This window comes from Colletotrichum navitas, assembly GCF_030913465.1.
Source record: "Colletotrichum navitas strain CBS 125086 chromosome Unknown LY79scaffold_21, whole genome shotgun sequence".
NCBI lineage: Eukaryota > Fungi > Ascomycota > Sordariomycetes > Glomerellales > Glomerellaceae > Colletotrichum > Colletotrichum navitas.
This window is the reverse complement of record NW_026850567.1, coordinates 19,385-39,721: the sequence shown is the minus strand read 5'-3', so window position 1 is coordinate 39,721 and position 20,337 is coordinate 19,385. Positions and strand designations below refer to the sequence as shown.

At 53.8% G+C, this 20,337-nt stretch overlaps 6 protein-coding genes across 6 annotated transcripts; 2 read left to right on the top strand and 4 right to left on the bottom strand.

The window, feature by feature from the left end:
* Window positions 1-1,024: 1,024 nt before the first annotated feature.
* LY79DRAFT_589284 (glycosyl hydrolase family 3 N terminal domain-containing protein) lies at window positions 1,025-3,710 on the top strand (the record flags this gene model as incomplete). The annotated part of the gene is made up of 2 exons (XM_060561014.1): window positions 1,025-1,695; window positions 1,763-3,710. 2 exons carry the CDS (start codon window positions 1,025-1,027, stop codon window positions 3,708-3,710), a joined length of 2,619 nt encoding a protein of 872 aa, XP_060415330.1.
* Window positions 3,711-4,333: 623 nt separating this feature from the next.
* LY79DRAFT_512958 (putative serine dehydratase domain-containing protein) lies at window positions 4,334-5,827 on the top strand (the record flags this gene model as incomplete). The annotated part of the gene is made up of 2 exons (XM_060554440.1): window positions 4,334-4,525; window positions 4,637-5,827. 2 exons carry the CDS (start codon window positions 4,334-4,336, stop codon window positions 5,825-5,827), a joined length of 1,383 nt encoding a protein of 460 aa, XP_060415329.1.
* A 30-nt stretch (window positions 5,828-5,857) lies between these two features.
* LY79DRAFT_549879 (threonyl and alanyl tRNA synthetase second additional domain-containing protein) lies at window positions 5,858-7,526 on the bottom strand. Its single transcript, XM_060557511.1, has 3 exons — window positions 7,216-7,526; window positions 6,676-7,153; window positions 5,858-6,607 (listed from the first exon to the last, which is right to left on the bottom strand). The coding sequence occupies exons 1-3, from the start codon at window positions 7,439-7,441 to the stop codon at window positions 5,983-5,985; spliced, it is 1,329 nt and encodes a 442-aa protein (XP_060415328.1). The 5' UTR covers window positions 7,442-7,526; the 3' UTR covers window positions 5,858-5,982.
* Window positions 7,527-7,724: 198 nt separating this feature from the next.
* LY79DRAFT_549878 (uncharacterized protein) lies at window positions 7,725-9,098 on the bottom strand. Its single transcript, XM_060557510.1, has one exon. It carries the CDS (start codon window positions 8,988-8,990, stop codon window positions 8,184-8,186), a length of 807 nt encoding a protein of 268 aa, XP_060415327.1. The 5' UTR covers window positions 8,991-9,098; the 3' UTR covers window positions 7,725-8,183.
* Window positions 9,099-11,563: 2,465 nt separating this feature from the next.
* Window positions 11,564-13,308, bottom strand: LY79DRAFT_549876 (transmembrane amino acid transporter). Its single transcript, XM_060557509.1, has 3 exons — window positions 12,796-13,308; window positions 12,577-12,723; window positions 11,564-12,510 (listed from the first exon to the last, which is right to left on the bottom strand). Exons 1-3 carry the CDS (start codon window positions 13,118-13,120, stop codon window positions 11,861-11,863), a joined length of 1,122 nt encoding a protein of 373 aa, XP_060415326.1. The 5' UTR covers window positions 13,121-13,308; the 3' UTR covers window positions 11,564-11,860.
* Window positions 13,309-15,618: 2,310 nt separating this feature from the next.
* On the bottom strand, window positions 15,619-17,637 carry LY79DRAFT_513059 (uncharacterized protein; the record flags this gene model as incomplete). Its single annotated transcript, XM_060554451.1, has 1 exon — window positions 15,619-17,637. One exon carries the CDS (start codon window positions 17,635-17,637, stop codon window positions 15,619-15,621), a length of 2,019 nt encoding a protein of 672 aa, XP_060415325.1.
* Between the last annotated feature and the right edge of the window lie 2,700 nt (window positions 17,638-20,337).

Here is a 20,337-nt window from a genome sequence, read left to right as displayed (position 1 = left end):
GTCTGTTGGCAATAGTGGATTTGTGGTAAAAAGGGCGTTTTTTTACATATATGGGTTATGGACAGCGGCGGTGGCAGTAGTAGCAGTGCCTTCCAAAATAGGCTCAACCACCGGCCGCTAAACAAATCGCTCTGGCATTCTACCGCTGCCCGCCATCTCAGGGCCTCGCCGCATCAACTAGGTACAGATTCCGTCCCTAGTGTATACTGACCTGCTGATCCCTCCCTCCTTCTGGTTAGTAAGTAAACCACTAAAGCTTATAATCCCTGTAGAGGTGTACACGTGCCGCTTCGATACGCGTAAAGGTGTACACGTGCCGCTTCGATGCGCGTAACCTAGGCCGCTAGACCGTGCATGGCGTCGATAATGCCCAAGAATGCCTCGACCGGATCCGAACCTGATAGATAATCCGCGAGAGATCCAAGACCCCCCCCCCCCGGATGGCCCGGATGGGCGCGCCATGTGGCACTTCCACGAACTCCTTTCAGCGCTAGCGTCCCACCAGGAACAAGGCACAGAGCCCATTATCCCAAGGACGAGGCAAGGCAATGCAAGAGAGAGGTAGGGTAGACAGGTGACAGGGTAGTACCGGTAGGCAGTTGGGCGTCACGTCACGTCACGCAAAGCAAAGCAAAGCAAAGGACACTGACCCTCGAGTGTCGTGCACTTCCATTCTTCATAAAGCGCGGCGCATTTCTTGTCCTCGTTCTACCTAAAACATCCATCCAATCCGGAAAACCTTCTCTCTCACAAATCTGCTCTGGCACGGCGCCCTGCCAACCACGTACTCGTCCTAAAGGTGAAGACTCAAGGCCTCGCGCATGGAACGTTCGTGTCATCCTTCTACCCCGGATTCTTGAAACCCGTTGACCGCGCGCCACGCCTGGATGCCTTTTGCCCTGCCATGTGTTGAAGCACCGCCTCGTTGACAGACTGTGCACTCTCAATCAAGGACGTCCATCCCGAGCGTTTGATCCCGCCCACCATGGACTCCAGGGCCCGGGAGCCAACGCGCATCAATGCCATGCGTCCCCGAGCTTCCGACAATGAGAAGGTCGCTATCCTTTTGAATGACCCGTCCTGCAGCTTCTCGACCGACATGATGCCCGACGAGAGCCAATTTCATCGCGCTACCAAGGACCAAGACTCCAACTACGACACCTACCCTACTACTAAGCGGACCGGACCAGCCCACCCTCTGCAAAAATGTTCGAGGTCATGGATTACAGGCGCCGTCGCGTCGTGCCTCACGGGCCTCATCCTGATCTCGGCCTACTCTGGCAGCAGGCTCTTCGGCGCCGGCAGCTGGCTAGCCCGCCATCATCAAGCACAATTAGCTGCTTCTCCGGCCTCTCTACCGCCTCGAGCCTATCCAGCCCGGAACTGGGATGCAGCCGTCTCGAAGGCGACGGCCTTTGTGGCGCAGCTCAACCTGACCGAAAAGTCGCAGATGGTCACTGGCCAACTCGGGCTTGAGGCCAGCGCTTGCATCGGCAACATCCTGCCGATCGAGCGCGTTGGCTTCCCCGGCCTCTGCTTGCTCGACGGCCCCACGGCGCTGAACCGCGCCGACCTCGTCAGCGTCTTCCCGGCCGGCCTGACGACCGCCGCCAGCTGGGACAAGGAACTCATGTACCTGCGTGGCAAGGCCTTGGGCGAGGAGTTCCACGATAAAGGCGTCCACGTCGGACTCGGGTATGTTTTCCCCTTCCCCACTCGTCAATACTCGTCCGGTTCGTCATTGCTCACATGTTCAACATAGCCCGGTTGCTGGGCCGCTGGGGCGTCAGTCTTTGGGAGGCCGAAACTGGGAGGGTTTCTCGGTCGATCCGTATCTGACGGGCATCGCCATGCAACTCACCATTGAGGGCATGCAATCAGCGGGCGTGCAAGCCTGCGCCAAGCACTTCATCGGCAACGAGCAAGAAACGCAGCGGACCAACTCCTGGCTTGCGAACGGCACGGAAATCGCCGCCATTTCATCCAACATTGACGACCGCACTCTTCACGAGCTGTATCTCTGGCCCTTTGCCAATTCGGTCCGTGCTGGGGTCTCCAGCTTCATGTGCAGCTACAACCGTATGAACCAGACCTACGCGTGCGAGAACTCAGGCTTGCTGAACGGCATCCTCAAGACGGAGTTGGCTTTTGAGGGATACGTCATGTCCGACTGGTTCGCGACCCATTCCGGGGCGGATTCCATCAACAGCGGGCTGGACATGAACATGCCCGGGCCGATTGGCCATGCCCAGTATCTCACGGGTGAGACGTACTGGGGGCCAAATATCACGACAATGATCAAGGACGGCTCAATCTCCGAGGAGCGCCTGGACCAGATGATCCGGCTGATCATGACGCAATATTACCTTCTCGAACAGGACAGCGCCGACTATCCCACCGTCGACCCGTCCATTGTTTATACACTGGCGGCTCAGTCAAACATGCTGGACCTGTTCCCCCTGGAGCCGCCTCCGAGCCGTGATGTCCGACGCGACCATGCCAAGATCATCCGTAAGCTGGGCGCCGAGGCAACGGTCCTCCTCAAGAACGTCAACGGGACTCTCCCGCTCAAGAACCCGGCCAACATTGGCGTCTTTGGCAACGATGCGGCAGACCCGACCGACGGACTGGTCTTTGGGGCCGGCTTCGAGATCGGCACACTCTCCATCGGCGGCGGGTCTGGCACCGGTCGGCATACGTACCTTGTCTCGCCGCTCGAAGCCATCAAGGCACATTCGCGCAAGACGGGGGCACGCGTGCAGTACATCCTCAATAACAAGGTGCTGGCTGCCGGCGACTTCAGCAGCATGTACCCCGTCCCCGAGGTCTGCCTCGTCTTTCTCAACACGTTTGCGTCGGAGGCGTACGACAGGACGGAGCACGAGGCGGACTGGAACTCGACGCTGGCCGTCGAGAACGTCGCGCGGCGCTGCCCCAACACCGTCGTCGTGACGCACTCTGCCGGCATCAACACCTTGCCGTGGGCTGGGAATCCGAACGTCACAGCCATCTTGGCGGCTCATCTGCCGGGCCAGGAGTCTGGCAACTCCATCGTCGACGTTCTCTGGGGTGAAGTGAACCCGTCGGGCAAGCTGCCGTACTCCATCCCCGTCGATGCGAAGGACACCGACATCCCCATCGTCAACCTCACCGAGGCAGAGGTCACTTCCCCCACGGCGTGGCAGGCCGATTTCACCGAGGGCCTTCTCATCGACTACCGGCAGCTGGACGCCAACAACATTGACCCGCTCTACGAGTTCGGCTTCGGTCTGAGCTACACCACGTTCGGCATCGACGCGTCTCTGGAGGTCAAGCAACTGATCGAGAACGTCGCGGCCGCGCCAAACCCCTCTACACCAAACGCCCCGGGAGGCAACCCAGAGCTCTGGGACGCCGTCGTCCGCGTGACCGCCCGCGTCACGAACACCGGGCCTGTTGCGGGCGCCACGGTGCCCCAGCTCTATGTCTCGCTGCCCAAAGGCTCGGTCCCCGAGGGCACGCCTGTGCAGGTCCTGCGAGGGTTCGAAAAAGTGTTTCTGGAATCGGGAGAGTCTGTCACTGTCGCTTTCGATGTGTTGCGGCGCGACCTGAGTTACTGGGACGTGGCATCGCAGACTTGGGTTATTCCGAATGGGCCGATAGCGTTCCGAGTTGGCTTTAGCTCTCGGGACATCAAGGCGAAGGCGGAGCATGCTGTTCGGTCCTCTTAGCAAGTGAGAATTGCCAGGGGGGTTCAAACGTTTACGGCGTGCGTTGTTCGTTCCGTGATTTATGTACGCTTTGGGGATTTGGAAAATCTCAAGTTCAGTTTCTGTAAAAAGTGTCTTCTTCGCGATGTGAATGTCACAGTGCTTAATCATTATGGTCGCTCATGATAAAACTAACATAGAGCATATATTGGCTACTGCGACGTTGACTACATGACTCCTGATCATGGACTCTTCAACGGTTACTTTAGTAAGGCTGGTAACTATTCTATGCCTATCAACAAAGGGGGGGCACTTCCAAAGGAAACGAGCCGCAATTCTCGTTGTATTCCTGACGCCCTCAAAACTTGACTAAAAGGTCGTACTTTAGCAAATCCAAAGACCCCAATTTCCTGCCAGTCATATCGATCGGGTCATGACTCGATTCTCCTTTGCAATTCCTAATTTCGCGAACCAGCCCAGCATGAGATATCGGTTGAAGTATTAGGCGCGGACAAACGTTGTACCCGCGGTGCATATAAGCGGTGGCTGCCCTGCGCCATGAACGGAGCTGACTTTGTCCGTCTTTTCCAACATCGATCCAACCCAACACCGTACCCCAGCCTACCAACACAGCAGCGCCAAACATGTCTATTCCGCAACGTATAGCACCGCCGCTGGAATCTCTCAGGAAATTTTACGTCGGGAGAGATGTTCACAGCGTCCCCAAGCCTGCAGCGGTCTTGGATGCGGCCAAGGTTAGACGGCATTGCCAGTCGATGTTAGACGGCGTGGACGCGCTAGAAGTCGGGTTCCGGGCTCATGCCAAAACTCACAAAGTAAGTCCCCGTGCCGGCGGTGAGCTGTGATGGTACCCGCTCGCGGTATTCATCACTGGGAAGCGCATCTGTTGGTCTCAGATTGCAGTCCGAGGCTGATCCATGGTCCAGACGAAGGAAGTCACCCGTCTCCAGGCTGGCGAGAAACACCAACAAGTCAACTTCATCGTGTCTACCGTGGCAGAGATCGAACATCTGCTGTCCGTTTTCCAAGACTATAAGGATGCAGGCCGTGATGTCAACGTGCTCTACGGTGTGCCGCTCCTCGGATCCCAGGTCGACCGACTAGCTACTTTGAGCAAGCAACTTGGGAGGAACGGCCTGACCGTCATGACTGACCACCCTTCACAGCTGGAGTCAGTCAAGCGTCTGCAAGAACTCACCGGATTTCCCGTTGATGTCTTTCTGAAGGTCGACACGGGCTACCATCGCGCAGGTTTGCCGCCGGCGGCGCTCAACAAAGGAGGGCTACTGGAACAGCTCATCCAGCTTGACGCAGAAAGCCGGGCCACTTTCGTGGGCGTGTACTCTCACAGCAGCTTGAGCTACATGGACACAACGGCCGATAAAGCAATGCACAACCTGGCCGCCGAGGTCGAAGGCTGCTTGGAGGCTCTGCACGCCAACGCCGACCTCCTCGTGAGCAAGGGCCCGCGCGAGGTCGTCATCAGCGTCGGCGCAACCCCGCAAGTCACAGCAATCGAGAACGTGACGGCGGGCGCAGCCGGCGGGCCCGGCGGGCAGCGCCTCCGCGAAGCGATTACCAAGGCCAAGACCGTGTCGCGCGGAGGGCTGCGATCGAGCCTTGAGCTTCATGCCGGCGTCTACTCTGTCCTCGACATGCAGCAGATGTCCACTCGCTCGAGGACAGACCTGGGCAGCTACGAGGACGAGGTGGCCATAACCGTGGTGGCGGAGGTCTGCAGCGTCTACAACGATGGCGAGCGGGAGAAGCCCGAGGCTTTGGTCGCCGTCGGGACACTCGGTCTCGGGAGGGAGCCCTGCCCGTCGTACAGCGGCTGGGGCGTCAGCGGTCGCCTGCCGTTTCCTGGGTCCGAAGACGGCTGCAGACTCGTTGTCGAGAGGATCAGCCAGGAACACTCCATCCTCTCCTGGGACTCTGACCCGGAAAAGGGAACCGATCTACCACCGATTCCGTTGGAGGTTGGGCAGACCATTAGCATATACCCAAACCATGCGTGTGTCACGGGGGCTTTGTACGGCTGGTATCTGGTGGTGGACTCAAGCAGGCCCAATCAGACGGAGGTCGTGGATGTTTGGGTTCGAGGATTTGGATGGTGATGTTGTGCGAAGGCTTCAAACCAAAAAAAAGGGGGGGGGGGGAGGGGGTCCTACTGACAGCAACTGATTCGTTCACACAAGCCTTTCTCTATGAGCTGAGTCTACGGACTTGAACGTGTGGTACCGAACTTCTAATCACCTCTTCCGACCGCGTCTCAAGCGCTGGAGCCTTCGGCTAGCTTTCTAAGTGTCTCCAAACTGTCCTTCTCCCATGCACCAACCTTGCCCTGCCACTTATCTCCAGCGCCGCCTCCCTTCACCCCCTTGACTATGTCCTTTATCTTCGGCACCACCGCATCTACGCTGCTATTCTCTCCGAGCACGACAAGCTGTCCGCCCTTCTTCTCTTCGCCAGTCGCCACGACAACCACGCCGCCACACGCCATGACGGTGTCTTTGACGCTGGCCGCGACCCATTTGACAAAGTCCGCGTTGCCGTCGGCGCGGTGGATCCACACGCTCTTGCTGGTCTGCAGCTTGGCCTTGGCTGCCTCTGCTTCGAACTCGGCAACGTCGGAGAGCAGCTTCTTCTCCCTCTTCTTCAGATCCGCGGCCGAGGCCTGCAAGGTCTTGACGCTCTGGACTACCTCGTCCGCGGTGTTCTTGCTGGACAGCAGCTTGGAAATGGTGCCCATCGCGCCGATGGAGGACGCGGCGAGGTTGATGGCTCTGTCGCCCGCTGAGAAGTAGAGGCGGAAGTTCTTGCCGTGGACCGGCTCTCCGTGATGGACAAGAATGAGCGAGATGTGCGAGGTCTGTGAGAGATGGGTTCCACAACACCTGCCATGTGTGTGTCAGCGGGGGAGCACGATGAGCATGGGGCGGACGGGGAGGGGGAGGTTCTGTACGTGTTGCGGTCAATTTCTCCAATGCGGATTACTCGCACAACCCCCCTGGCCTGGTCGTAGTCTTCCGGCATCTTGTGAGTCTTGGCATCATCTGGCGTCTCGACAGTGATGGGCAAGCTCGAGCGGATGATGTCGTTACACCGGGCTTGGATAGCCTGCAGTTCGGCCTCTGAGGGTTTGCGGGGCAGATCGACGTAGTTCATGGCGCCGCTTTTCCCCATACCCCATCCGAGGGTATTCAGATCGTTGTAGGCGTTCATCACGGCGGAGAGGAGGTGCTGGCCGGTGTGCTGTTGCATGTGATCCCACCTGCGCTGGAAGTCGACCTCCTGGCGGACTGTTTCGCCAGGTACCAGGGGCCGAGGTGAGTGGTAAACGCAGCGTAGCCCAACACGTTCAACGAATTCAATCGGGATAGAAGTTGCCTCTGGGTTCGATAAGGGAGTGATGGTTCCGTGGTCGGATGGTTGTCCGCCGCCTGGAACACCCAGGTCCGTCAGCCTTCTATCTTCGGACTGTGTGTTTTTTGATGAGAAGCACCTTCAGGAAAAAGGACCGAGTCGGCAAATTCGATCAGCCAAGTTTCAGAGCTGCCTCCACTAACAGCATCCCCCGCGGACTTGTCCTTGTTGCCATTCTTTCTGGCCGTTGGAGGAGGCCGTTTCTCACACGAGATGACCTCGGCCTCCAGTGTCCGTAGGTAGGAGCTACGTTGACAGGCCAGAGCCCCTACAACTTGGGCCCGTGTTGATTCGGTGACAGCCATTGCGGTGATCTAAATTCTCTACCGTGTAGATTGCGATGAACTTCGATGAGTGACCAGTGTCCGATGTAAAGTGACGATAAATCACGTGCTTGTTTTTGATAAGTCTATGTTTACCCCAGGTGTCGGGGTAATGTGGTTTGCTTATGTAATAATACTCTCGTTCACCACTGATGCAATTTTCCATCGGGGATAATCTTCGTTATCGGCGATAGCTGGCGATGCCCGGCATCGCAATCTCAACAGCGTGGGACTTGATCCCTAAGTTCTGACACAGATGGCGGCAGCCATTTCCGTGGCACTACAGAACAACCGCAAAAATAACAGTAAATATACTCCAGCATCAGTGTCAGGGTTTAACGCAGAAGAAGTCGGCTACTTTGAAGATCTTACGCGACGTAGCAGACACGTTACTGGAAGGGTAGGATCATGGTGTTCTGTCCAGGCTGGACCTCTAATCGCGTCGAGTGCTCTGGATTTTGTGGCGTAGGGAGTAACGTTGGAACTTGACACGAGTTTCACTTTTTGGCTGACGGGCGCCACATAGCCCATGAGTTGTCTGCCTCGAGTGGTTGTTGGTATCAGGGAGCACGATGATACAGGTGGATTCAAGCTTTTGAAAGGGGGCACAACTCTCTCATGAGCTCTACGAGGCAGACCCAGACTCATATTCGTTTAATGATAGAGTGATAGAAGAGGATTAAAAGATGTTAATCAAATACGCTGGCCCAAGAGAGCAACATGGTTAAACCTCATCCCCATCGACCTGCTCCCAAGTGTCAGGGAACCCATGACTGGCCTCCTCCTCAATCTCAAAGACGTCACGGAGCTTGACTTCCGCAGCATCACCCTCCTCACGCTTCCCATACAATGCACCCTTCACATAACTCTGGTTCTTTGATTCCCTGCCTCCTTTCTTCGGCTTCATCCTCGTGAGCTGGTAGGCAAAGATGTAGTCGGTCGACCCGCCGTACGAGACCCCTCTCTTCTTCGTCGACTCCCAACTTGTCTCGGGTCCCACCTCGACGGGCGCCCCCACGCTCGTCGCATCTGCCTTCACCTCAGCCTGCACCAATCTCTCAGTGCTGCTCTGGGTGCTGACGCTGGCACCCCTCGCAATCTTGATCCCGGTGATCAGGTAAACGGGCTTCCGGTGGTTGTTCACGTGGAAATACGCCTGCACGCCTGCATCTTCGAGCGCCTGAGCGAGGTAGTCATCGTCTGGAAGGAAATACCTCGTCTCCAGATTGGCGAACCTGTGGTCTTCCATCGCCGACTTGAGTTGGCCGAAGCTCAGTTGTCCGCCGACAAATTGCAGGCATTTCGCCCAGAGTCCGATGCTGCCCGAGCGGGTGCGCTCGACGGTCGTTTGCCAGTCCGTCTTTTCTCCCTCGTAAATCCTGAGTGGCGGGATGGGGTTGTCGCTGCTACGGGGGACTTTGCTCTGTGGATTCTTGGGGTCTTTGATTAGGCGGCCCAGGACTACGATGTTGCTGTCGGCGGGGATGTCCCAGTTCGGCGACGGGAGGTAGGTGGGAGTGCATGAAGACATGATGATATTCGTGTATAATCTGGTATTTGCGGGATAATAATGCACGACAAAATCAAGGTTGTTGTGAGGGGTTTAACGCGATATAGGACAGATGAGTTTCCAAAGTCTTGGCCTAATCTTTGGCTATTTATTAACCTGTAGATACAACAGCTCGGTATATAGCCGAGCCTAATTAAGCTTACTATAGCCTAGATAGGATGAATACAGTACCGTATCCACTGAGTAAACCCGCCTTTAGCTACTGCACGAGCTAACGGCAAGGGGTATAGTGGCCACGTACGGCGCTAAGCCTATTATAGAAAGCAGTCAACATATCCACCTACTTGCCCACTTGCCCACTTGCCCACTTGCCCACTTGCCTACTTGCCCACTTGCTTGCCAGCCAGCCAGCCCATCTACTACAGTTAACTTCACTAACCTATTAACTAACCTACTATAATATTCACGATGCCTAACTGCCTGCCGCTAGGCAAAATTAACCTAAATATTATACTACTATTACATAAGAAATTTAGCAAAAAACCTATGCCTATTATTAAGTAATAATATACACTAAAAAAACCTACTTAATAAGTTTAAAGGTTATATAGGTAGTAAAAGCAAGTTAATATACTACTATACCTTGAGTACTACTGTTACCTACTTTCCCTTGGCTAGTAATATTGTTAACAGGCTAGTAATACCCCTCTTAACTCTGCTAACAGCCTCTACTGCCTAACCTTTCTAAAGGCTACTAACTACTTTAAGATACCTATAAAAACTATTAAGGATTAGTATAACTAATAAGATATAATTATTAGCCTATTAGTATATAACTGTTAACTAAAATAGCTAGTAATAAAAGCTAACTTGTATAGTTATTTTTAATAATAATAAGCTAGTAATAAGGTTATTACTACTAGATAGTTTAAGCAAGAGGCCTAAGCCCTTTTTATAGCTAACTATTTTAACACCCTTATTACTAGTAACCTTTTTATATACCCTTTCTAATTCTCTATAGGTTAGTTTAGTAGTTTTTTTATATAATAGAATATTTTATACTACTAGCTTATAAAATAAGCCTTAAAGCTTCTTACTAAATACCTTACTATTGTTACTAACTTTCTTTACTTTAACTAACAAGTTAGCTAGCCTTTACTTGCCTAGTAGCCTATTAGTAGCCTCTAATTTTTACCTAACTATATTATTAACTTTAATAAGACCTTTATCCCTTTTAAGTACCTTAATAGCTTAACTTAGGCAGCCTAAGGGGCCTATACTATAGCTAGCAAGACTAACTGCAGTAGCTAAAGTAAGTAGTAAGCTACTCTTATGCTCTATATCTTTACTAATAAGGTTTAATAGTTACTACTAAAGCTTATTTTTTATAGTAAGCTAGCTAGCCTTAGTAGCTAACTAGAGGTATATAAGAGTAACTTATATAGTTAAGAAGTAATAGTTAAATATAATAATATAGCCTATAATAATAAATATCTCCTTAGGTAGTAACTAACTAATAAATTCTTCTCTTTTATAGTAAAGTAAAAATACCTTTTTATTATAGATATTATAACCTTTTATAAGACCTCTATAATACTATTATAACTTTACTTTTATTATATTACACTTAGCCTTATACTGCCTAGTATAACCTTCCTCCTTTAACCTCTAGATACTACTATTAATAAGCCCTTTAAGCAGTAGTTATCTAAGGTAACTAACAAGTATATATAGTAAATAAAGCAAGCTACTACCTACTAGCCTAGCTAGCCTATCTAGCTACTTTAACCTATCTAGCTACTTTAACCTATTTAACCTATTTAACCTAGCTAGCCTATTAAGTAGTCTATATTAATAAAACGTATAATAGTTACCTATACTATTATAATAGCTACCTATTACCTAGCTAAAAGAAGTAAAATAGTCTAGTAATCCTTTCTTTAGTATAGGATTAGTAGTAACCTAGATAGAAGTAATATTAACAAGATTTAGATTAAGGATATACTAAACAAGAAGATATTATAGGATAAGTAAGAAAACTTTAACTATAACACCTATATAAAGAAGGAAATAACACAAGAAGAGATATCTAACGTTAATATAAATAACAACTACTAAGAGTATATATCTTTAGCTAAAGACGTCTAGTAACCCATCAGAAATAGTTTAACAAGGCCATAGGAGATCTAGAGTAGGAGGGAGGGAGGAAATCCAATGTCAACCATAAGTCTGTTTACTAGCCCTTGCCACCTAACTTGCTGCTAACGTACATAACTAACCCCTGCTTTTGCCACCTCTAGATCCCTGTTTCTGCCAGCACGCCAGCCCTTATTTGGCGGCCCCGATACCCCTTGCCGTTAGCTCGTGCAGTAGCTAAAGGCGGGTTTACTCAGTGGATACGGTAGTATAGAATCCTGTAAATAAACTTATCTCATTCGTCGGGATTGGCTATTGTGTACTTGTCCCAGTGAGTCAAGACAAGTATGAGTGAGATTAGGTAAGCGAGCTGATGCCGGGGACCGACTCACGTGATGTTGCCTATATTTTTCCTTGGCACGAAACTTTGGACCCAAATGGCTTTCGTCAACACTCCAGCCGGGGTACACGGGAATATGACGACAAATGGCGTTGCCAGAGCTGGCATCTTGCGGCTATCGGACGATGGCAGCAGAAGAGGTCCACGTACAATCGAACCATTGTAAAAGCTGGCCAGCGTCTGCTGCGATTCCCGAGCTGGTCGGCATCCTGCTGTTGCGGGGATTCAAGTAATTATCCGTAATAACTTATTATTCCAGCGCAGAACACATCAAGGGACGTAGGAGAAATTCGAGGTCACATTATATTGATTACATACTCATTACCCTCTCTGCGAATCTATCTCGCACACGAGCTCACCGCGCAGCGTTTGACGCACACGACCACGGCTTAGTTGCCTTCTCGGTGGCAATGCTCTCGATGGACGCCCAGAGACCGAGCACGCAGATGAGGAAGCCAGTCAGGAACAGGCACACGTTGGCCACGAACTTGCATGTCTGCTTGCCGTCCTTGAACCAGTTACCGTAGTGCATCCACAGCCAGAAGATGCCGGGCAGGCCGTATGAGAACCACGAGGCGAAGAGAGCGCAGATGAGGCCAAGGAGACTGTTGAAGACGGGGATCGACTCGGCGATGACCAAGGAAAGGGCCCAGATACCGGTGACGATGGCGATCCACGCGATGCCCGAGAGCTTGGTACGGCGGATCATGTGCTTGGTGTTGCGGAACATGCGCGAGAAGATGTACTTTGCTGCCACGTGGCCGTAGATGACGCCCGCGATGACGATAGTCGGGATGGCGACGCCCCAGATGGCCTTGCGCATTGTCTTGGAGCCGGCGGCGGAGAGGGCGGGCGAGGGGACGTCGGACCCGACAAAGACGTAGATGACGATGGCCGCCAGGAGGTACAGCGTCGTGTCGGCGATCTGGAGGAGGGCGAGGGCCTTGGGCCAGTCTTTGGGCTCCTTGAACTCACTAATGACGCTGAAGAAGCACGAGTGGCTCGCTGGAGGGTGAGCTGTTAGCAAAATGCCATTGGGATGGCAAAGGGGAGGGGGTGTTCACGACTTACAGAACGCAATGGCAATGTTGGTCACGGCCAGGAACGCGCCGGTGAATCCGAGCTGGCGGGCGACTTCGATGCTGCCGGTGCCAATGGGACGGCTGACGGCGACGTCACCGAGGGTCATGAGCACCGCGAGGGTGATGGACAAACACGCTTATATCAACGGTCAGCACAAATGAACCCCCCTCAGGACACCAATCAGGCGGGGAGGTATGTAAGACTCACAGGCCATGGACATATAGCTCGTGTACTTGAGCGTTCTTGGAAAGTTGAGGACGGCGAAGACGGCCAAGCCGACGACGGCCCACACTATGGTGCAAGTGGACGAGTTGGTGAGGGTGTTCATGCAGATGGTCCAGGTCAACAGGTGGGAGCCCATGACGAAGACCTGGAAGATGACTTGGGCCCAGCCAAACACCTCCTGGAAGACGGCGCCCATGCCGATGGACTTGCCCATAACCTCGACGGCGTCGCCGAAGTTTTGCACAAAGGGGTACTCGCTGCGGAACTCGGCGAGGACAAGGCCCGAGTAAGTCGATAGGAAGCTCATGACGAGGATGAGGACGATGCCCGGGACGAGGCCGACGGTCGCCAGCACGGAAGGCAGCGAGAGAATGCCGAGGGACACGGTCTCGGCAATGAGGACGATGCCGCCTTGCCTGTCGTCAGAAAGGTCAGCTGTCTGGTTTGCTGTGTAGGTGCATGGGTCACACCCGGACCGAGGCGTTTGGAACGTACCACCACGTCAGGGTCTTGTAGTCAATCAATTCACCATCCTCGCCAGCCAGCACGCTGTTCTCCTCCGTCGTTGCAGGCGCGTAGGCCGGTGCCGCCTCTTCGCTGCCGGCGTCTTTCCTGGCCTGCTTCTCGGCGTCCGTTATGCCTGAAGCGGCCTGGTTGCTGCTCACTTCCGTCGTGTCGCCCATGATTGCTGTGGTCCGAAGCGAGCTTGGCGGTCTCACTGATAGTGTCCGATGCGTCACTTCCTTCCCCCGAGCAGACAGGTCAAGAGTTGGTCCAGGGCTTGAGTAAACCAGACGGATCCTGAGAGATACGAAGGGATGTAAGTGGTAGAAGGAGAGCGAGAACCAGAAGACTCATAGAGCGCGCTTCCAACGGGACCAGATTCTTTGATATAATCCACCATGCGCGCCGTCATCGGCCTCGCGAAATGTCATATGAGACAACTGCCGAGGCGATCTCGGCGCGTCCGCACACCAAGCGCATGGCTCACGGACGAGGGTGGCCATCGTCAACCAGCTCCTACTAGCAAGTAATGACTCGGGCCCGCATCTCCGGCCCACTGGGATGTGGCGATTTGGGCCCTGGACCCTCCGCAGACTTGGAGCCTCATCCACCATCACCACCACGGAAGCCTTCCGCAACGCCTCGACAAGCTGGAAAGCAAGGTGGTCATGAGATAGACATTAACTACCGGAGCGCGGTTTTCTTACCATTGTGGTGGCTCGAACTGACTGCATTTCTGATCGGCTTTGCGCTACTTGGAATTATCTCACATCTGATAGCCGCCGGATTGTCCCGAGAATCCTCTCCATCCAAGTCACCGAACTGAATGGGTCGATATACCAAGCCCAGAGAACAAGGGGAACAAAGGAGCAAGCAACCAGGGAGCATCGAGACAGCATGACCCTACAGTGTACCTGATGTGTGCGTCTTGTGAAAAAGTTTTCAGGCACGCATTATGGTCGACAACTCCACAGGTTGGCTAATATTTACGTTATAATCTCCACTTGGTACGACTTTTGCCGTTTACTAATGTTGATGTTCCAGTTGGTGGTGGAGAGGAATCGCCGCAAGCTCTTGTCAGAGGCATCGGGGTCCCCTGTCGGGAAAAAAAAGGAAAAAACCTTCGGCCCTATTTCCCCGCGTGCTCCTCCTGCTCCACCACCACCACCTTCACGCAGATTTGCTCGGCCACCTCATCCTATTATTAATTTGGCTGCGACTCCCGGCGGCTATCTAGGATCATGCAGCCGGCATGTCCTCAGAGCCGTGCGAACGGTGGGGGTGCAGCGATGCCGGACGGAGTCTGCCGTTGTAAGCTAGTTGCGGCCTATCCGCATCTTGACAAGGGGCTCGCGGTCTTGGAGGCAACGTTCCTATTTCCCTGTATGCGCCCATTAATATTCTACACGTGGGATTGAGAGATGCACGAGAAAACGTGCCGTTGCAGAGGCTCAGGTAGGTATCCTTTTATATGTACCCCTTTTCCCAGATTTCCCGCCTAGGGTCTCATCCGCGATCCGATCCCGCTCCCCGCAGTCTGTGATGTAACTGGATTTCAAGGCCCGAGGACTTGTCTAGACTATGTCTTGACGGGATACCCAAGGTCGAGAGTAATGTGCCCCCCGTCCATTATCCGCCCCATTACCCCTTTTCATTGACCCAGCGAGCATCTAGTCTTATGGAAGATTGTGCTTCGGGTCCTGATCTCAACAGCCCTGAAGCCTGACTGTTCTTGTTTTTGATTTTGCACTCCCGTCTTTTGGCCTGACTGCTATATCTGCAAACTGAAATACTACGCAGCTCGGTTGTAGTCCGGATGGACGGTTATTTTCTGTTCTTGATACCTTGAACAAAATTCTAAGATCCTTGATCTACGGCAACAACGATGGTACTAACTTTGATACTACATAGTGCCAGCGTCTAGCCTAGCAAAGCTGTGCAACGTAACGTAGTTTTAGCTTCTACCATCACTCATCGGCGCGTGAGACTTAGGCGGAGGTTTTTCCCCCTCCAGACTGTTGCGCCCGGTAGTTGAAGACCTTAGACTGCAGACTGATCTACACAGAATCACTCGTTATCTAGTTTTTTCTTTTGTCAACTTATCAAAGATGGGATTGCGGGAACCAGTATGGTTATCTTTTGTATGCATTATTCAACAACGTAGCACAGAGATGGTGACATCCCTCATGCGTCTATCTAAGCTTCTCATGTCTCCTCAGAAATATACTACGTTCCACTCGTATATACATTATAATAATTACAAGTCTTGTTCTACTTATACAACGCCATGGGGCTATTTCATCAAACTATAGGCGTTATGATGACTGCAATCCACTCGACCTTTTCCTCGACATTCTTCAGCGGCGTCCAGTGGCTGGTGAACTTTTCTATCTTGCCCGTCTCGCTAACCAGCCCCGTGAATCCCGATCTACTGGAAGGCCGCCCCTGTCTCTTCGAGCAAGTGTCGGAATCGTCCTTTGATGACCGGCCGCTGCCGAACCCCATGAGACTGCCCTTGCGCCCCAGGTACCCGCCGCCGCCGAGCGTGATGTCCAGCGTCGCCGACTTGCCGTCACGGACGATGCGGTCGCGGACCGTGTTCTTGAAGCTTTTCGTGACGGACGGCGAGTCCGCCTCCTCGGACAGCACTGCAAAGATGTCGCGGTGCATGATGCTGTCGGCGAGATGGCGGATGCCGAGGGCATCGAGTGCCGCAGCCGAACAAAAGGCAACGCTTAGCTGGGCAACCTTCCTCCTGGCTGGGTCGGCGGGCAGGGACGAAGACCGGGGTGGGAACCCGGGGAGGCAGTCGGTGTTCTGCACGATGATCAGACGGCTGTAAGCGGGATAGGCGGAATCGACCTGGGCCGACACGGACAGTTGCTCCTCCGAGCTCGAACCCCTCGGCAGGCTGTCGGGGCTAGCACCTAGGCCGACGCCCGGCGACGGCGACGGGTTCTCCTGGCTCTCGGAGCTGGGCGCCACGTGCTTCCGAAAGGGCTGGAAGAGGCTCTTCCTGCCCTTGTTGTGCAGGCTGTCCTGGTTGCGCAGGCTCCTCCGCCGCTCGTGCCTCCTTTCTTGGCTGCCGCCGTGGCTCATACGGCGGCTGACGCGAGACTCTCGACCCGACGCTTCCACCTTTGCCTCTTCTGAAGCGGGCCCGGAGTTCAGGATCCGGATGAGGTCCTTGGGCTCGCCGATACCATTCGAAACATCAATCTGTCCTCCGAGGTAGTACCGTATCTTGCCGGCGGAGTCCAGCAACGGGCAGGTGAAAAGCAGATTCCAGTATGGGGTACCGTCTCGCCTATAGTTGAGAATGAGCTCCAACGACTCCTCTTGCCGTAACATGCTGTCCCGAACGCGTTTGACGGTGCTCTTGTCCGTCAGCGGCCCTTGCAGAAACCTGCAATTTCGCGACAGGGCCTCGGTCCTCGGGTACCCCGTCACAGAGACAAAGGCGTCTGATGCTGCGGCGATCGTCTGGTCGGGAGTAAGGACGTCTACGATGCAGAAAGACTCGGCGAGACCGGGATACGCGGAACAACCGTGGGCGCCGTGTAGAGATGCCGACGTGCAGTTGGCGAGCTGCTGCTTCACGAAGGCCGAGTACACCGTCCGCGCGACCCTTGTCTCGACGCAGCGCGTCGACTCGGTGAAGAGCAGCTCGAGGCCGGGCAGGACGGTGCCGGTCAACTGCTTCATGTCGGCGTTAAGGGACTTGGAAACTGGTGGCGGGAGGTTACGAGGCGTGGGCACCATGGAGACCTGCTTCCCGAACACCGCCAAGGCCTTGGAGTACTCCTGGATCCGCAGGAGGTATTCAACGTCCGGCCCGTAGCCGGAACGCTGGGCAAACTGGAAAAGGCGCAGCGAGGTAGTGGCGTTGTTGAGGACCATCTGAAAAAGCTCACGCCCGAGGAAGTCCGGGATTGGCCAAGCCTCGGGCTGAGCTTCCACTACAGTCGGCCCAAAGTTGCGGCGCAAGCTCGTCGAGACACTATTAAGGCTGGTCCACATCCCTGAGCCAAACGTCGGGGATCTCGGGGACCCATCGGGGTTATAGTCGGTATATTGGCGAAACGCGTTTTCATTCGTGTGCAACGACAGGCCTGAGTTGCTCCTCAGGTTCATCGACAGCTTCTTGGGGCGGGAGGCTCGGGGGGTCGGAGGAGGGGATAACATCATGGTAGGGACAGGTAGGGAGGCCGAGGGCGGGCTCTGCTTTGAGCTAGGTTCAGATAGCCCCACAGGGTTCTGGCTATAATCATGATCGTATGGCGGGGTGACTGGTGATCCCCGTGACATGTTCGAGGTCATGGTAATGCAGTGGTTTGGTGGTGAGAAAATGAGTGACCAGTAAAGAATGTGAGGTATACCGGCCCCGGAGCAGGCCTCAGTGAACGAAAGAAAACGAACGGATGAATATTGACGAGACGCGGAGCCTAAACAGTCAAACAGGACGGAAGTTGAGGTTCACGTTGCATCATATGTCTGTCGGGGGCCATAACCAGGTTGACGGAATCCAACAACAAATGCGGTCATAACCAGAAAGGAGGTTTCTCTGGAGATGGGAGAGGTGGCCGGCAGTCGGTGCTTAATTATGGCAAAGACACCGGCGCACAGGCCCTGACTCGTCATTGGGAAGTCTCTTTGCTTGTCAAACGCCATGGGCAGTTGTGTGTCTTAGGACGACGCCACGAACTTGTGGGGGACACCCGCGATTTCCAATTCACCTGGGCCCCAAGAACAAACACGCTGCCGAGAGACGGCGTCCGGACAGTGTGCCTGGGTATGTATTGTGCAAGGGTTAATAAGGGTTGGAGGGGGGGGGGCGCCCATGGTCAGTCCCGTTTGCCTGTGCGGAGTGTCGATCACTTCCCAGGAATGTGTGCCAGGCCAGCCCCCAGATAGGTGCAAATCAGAGGCCCTTGTCGACCCTGAACTGTGCTGATTGTCGGTCTGCGGTTCCAGGGTTCGTACGAGAGACCACCCCGGAGCCACAATGCACGTATTTGACGCAGGAAAAGCAACCAGACGGTGAAGCGCCCTGGCGTACCTTCGAACGGATGGGCGACGGGCGTGGAGAAGCGCCTTCACCCAGGCCTCCCCCCCTCATTCGGTGACGAACCAATCATACTACAGGCTAGAAGCTGAGATGAACAGAAGGGGCTGGCGGTCATGCCATCTAAACTCTGGCTTCGATAATCGGAAATCACGAGGGCGTCTGGACGACGACGGTTGAAGCGGGGTTACCCAGGGAATCCTGATCCACACGGGGGACGATCTCCCGCCATTGCGTGTCGATTAGCGGTGGCACAGGCCCTACTACGTAGTACTTATGGCCTCTCCCAGACCGCCTGGCTGGTCCCTGTCGCCGGCGCAATGGGGCACAACGCCGTTGCGACGCTTTGGTCGGTGGCGGCCACCGGATGTCTCACACTACAGCTGGCATGTACCCCTGGCGTCCGAGATAGCGGCGGCTATGGGAGCAGTGTGCGAGGCAACTCGATGGACTGCAGGGCCAGCGGGGGGTGGAGAACGAGGAGAACTGATTCCTCAACGGCTCCAAGAGCCGTAGCAACACGTAGCGATCATGACCAAGAAAGGCAATAGAGGCTCCCGCGTCGCCGTTCTGGTGCAAATGGATGTTTCGGGTTCGATGGATGGTGTGATCGGCGCCATCTTTTCAGCTAGGAAGCGAGAAAACGACATCGTCAAACGGTATCCGCGATTTGGTCATCCCATAATTTGCTGTCCAGTGTGCTACATCAAGAAAAGGGGGGCGGGAGAAGGACCTGGAACCATTTTAAGTTCTGACCACCGGATTGCGATCTTTTTGGTTAGATGTATCAGGTGGAGTCCATGCGAAAGGCCTCGTTTCCACGGCTTCAAGCCGTCCACCGCTGAGGAGATCAGCATCGCCACTTGGCCTCGCTAGCTATCGAGCTACAAGGGAGATGCCGAGGTCCCGTAAGACCGGGTGCGGTCTTGTTGGTGCGGTCTTGTTGAGGGAACGGCCAGATGACCCTTGTATGCTGTATAAATAGCGGCTCTAAAAACGAAAGGAATGGCTCGGAACGAAGATTAACAGCGAAATATGTGATGAGCCAGGTGTGCAAACAAGCTGCCCCATATCATTTGGCTGTATATTGTACACGGCGTTTTATAGAGGGAATATTATGACAGAGAGAGAAGGGGATTGGTGGTACCAGGAAAAGGATGCACGGTTGTAGGTCTTCTGCTCAAACAGGCAAAGATAATTATGTATCCGGTGCCTCACAGACAGAACCGTGCAGCACTTGCCACTTATTTCTTAGTCTCTTATGTCCTTCGGATTTCTCCAAACCTCGAGCAAGAATAGGAGAAAGGAGAGCCACCGAGCTGTTGTCAGGGAAATCGAGGTTTGACAAGCAGCCACGAATGGGCCGTGATGCATCCTCCATGGCCGTCTGGCAGTGACACTGCGGGGAACACCTGTACGACAAGTAGCTTCTCATATGAAGCAGCGTGATGGCTGATACAAGAGTACAAGAAGAAGGAATCATGACGGCGGAAGCGCAGGGCTTAGCCGACGGCACGCGAGCTGAGACCATCAGCACATAAGAATAGACCTACATGAGGCTAACAAAACGGTGGAAAACCAGCCAAGGCACAGTTCCAGTCGACCTTTCATTTCTTTGCTTTTCTTCGGGCGCTCTCCCGTCAGCACTTGTGACGTGATTCAGAGCTTGCCGACATTAGACATAGGATCCAAGAATGAAGCGGCCTCAAATGAAATCACGAGAGGCAAGGCATTGATAATCTGCTGCTGCAGAATCAAAATGAGCCGCAGTTCAGAGGTAAATGCACGACGGGAGCTCATGCTCTCTGCTCAATCTTCGACACTAGCCAACAGAATGAGAAATGTGAAATTGGCACAACAACACCACAGACTCTGAACAGCAACGCCATTGATGAAATACCAGAACACCTCGGACGCCCCGCCAAAGCTTTGACAAGGTCTAGAATAGGCAAGGC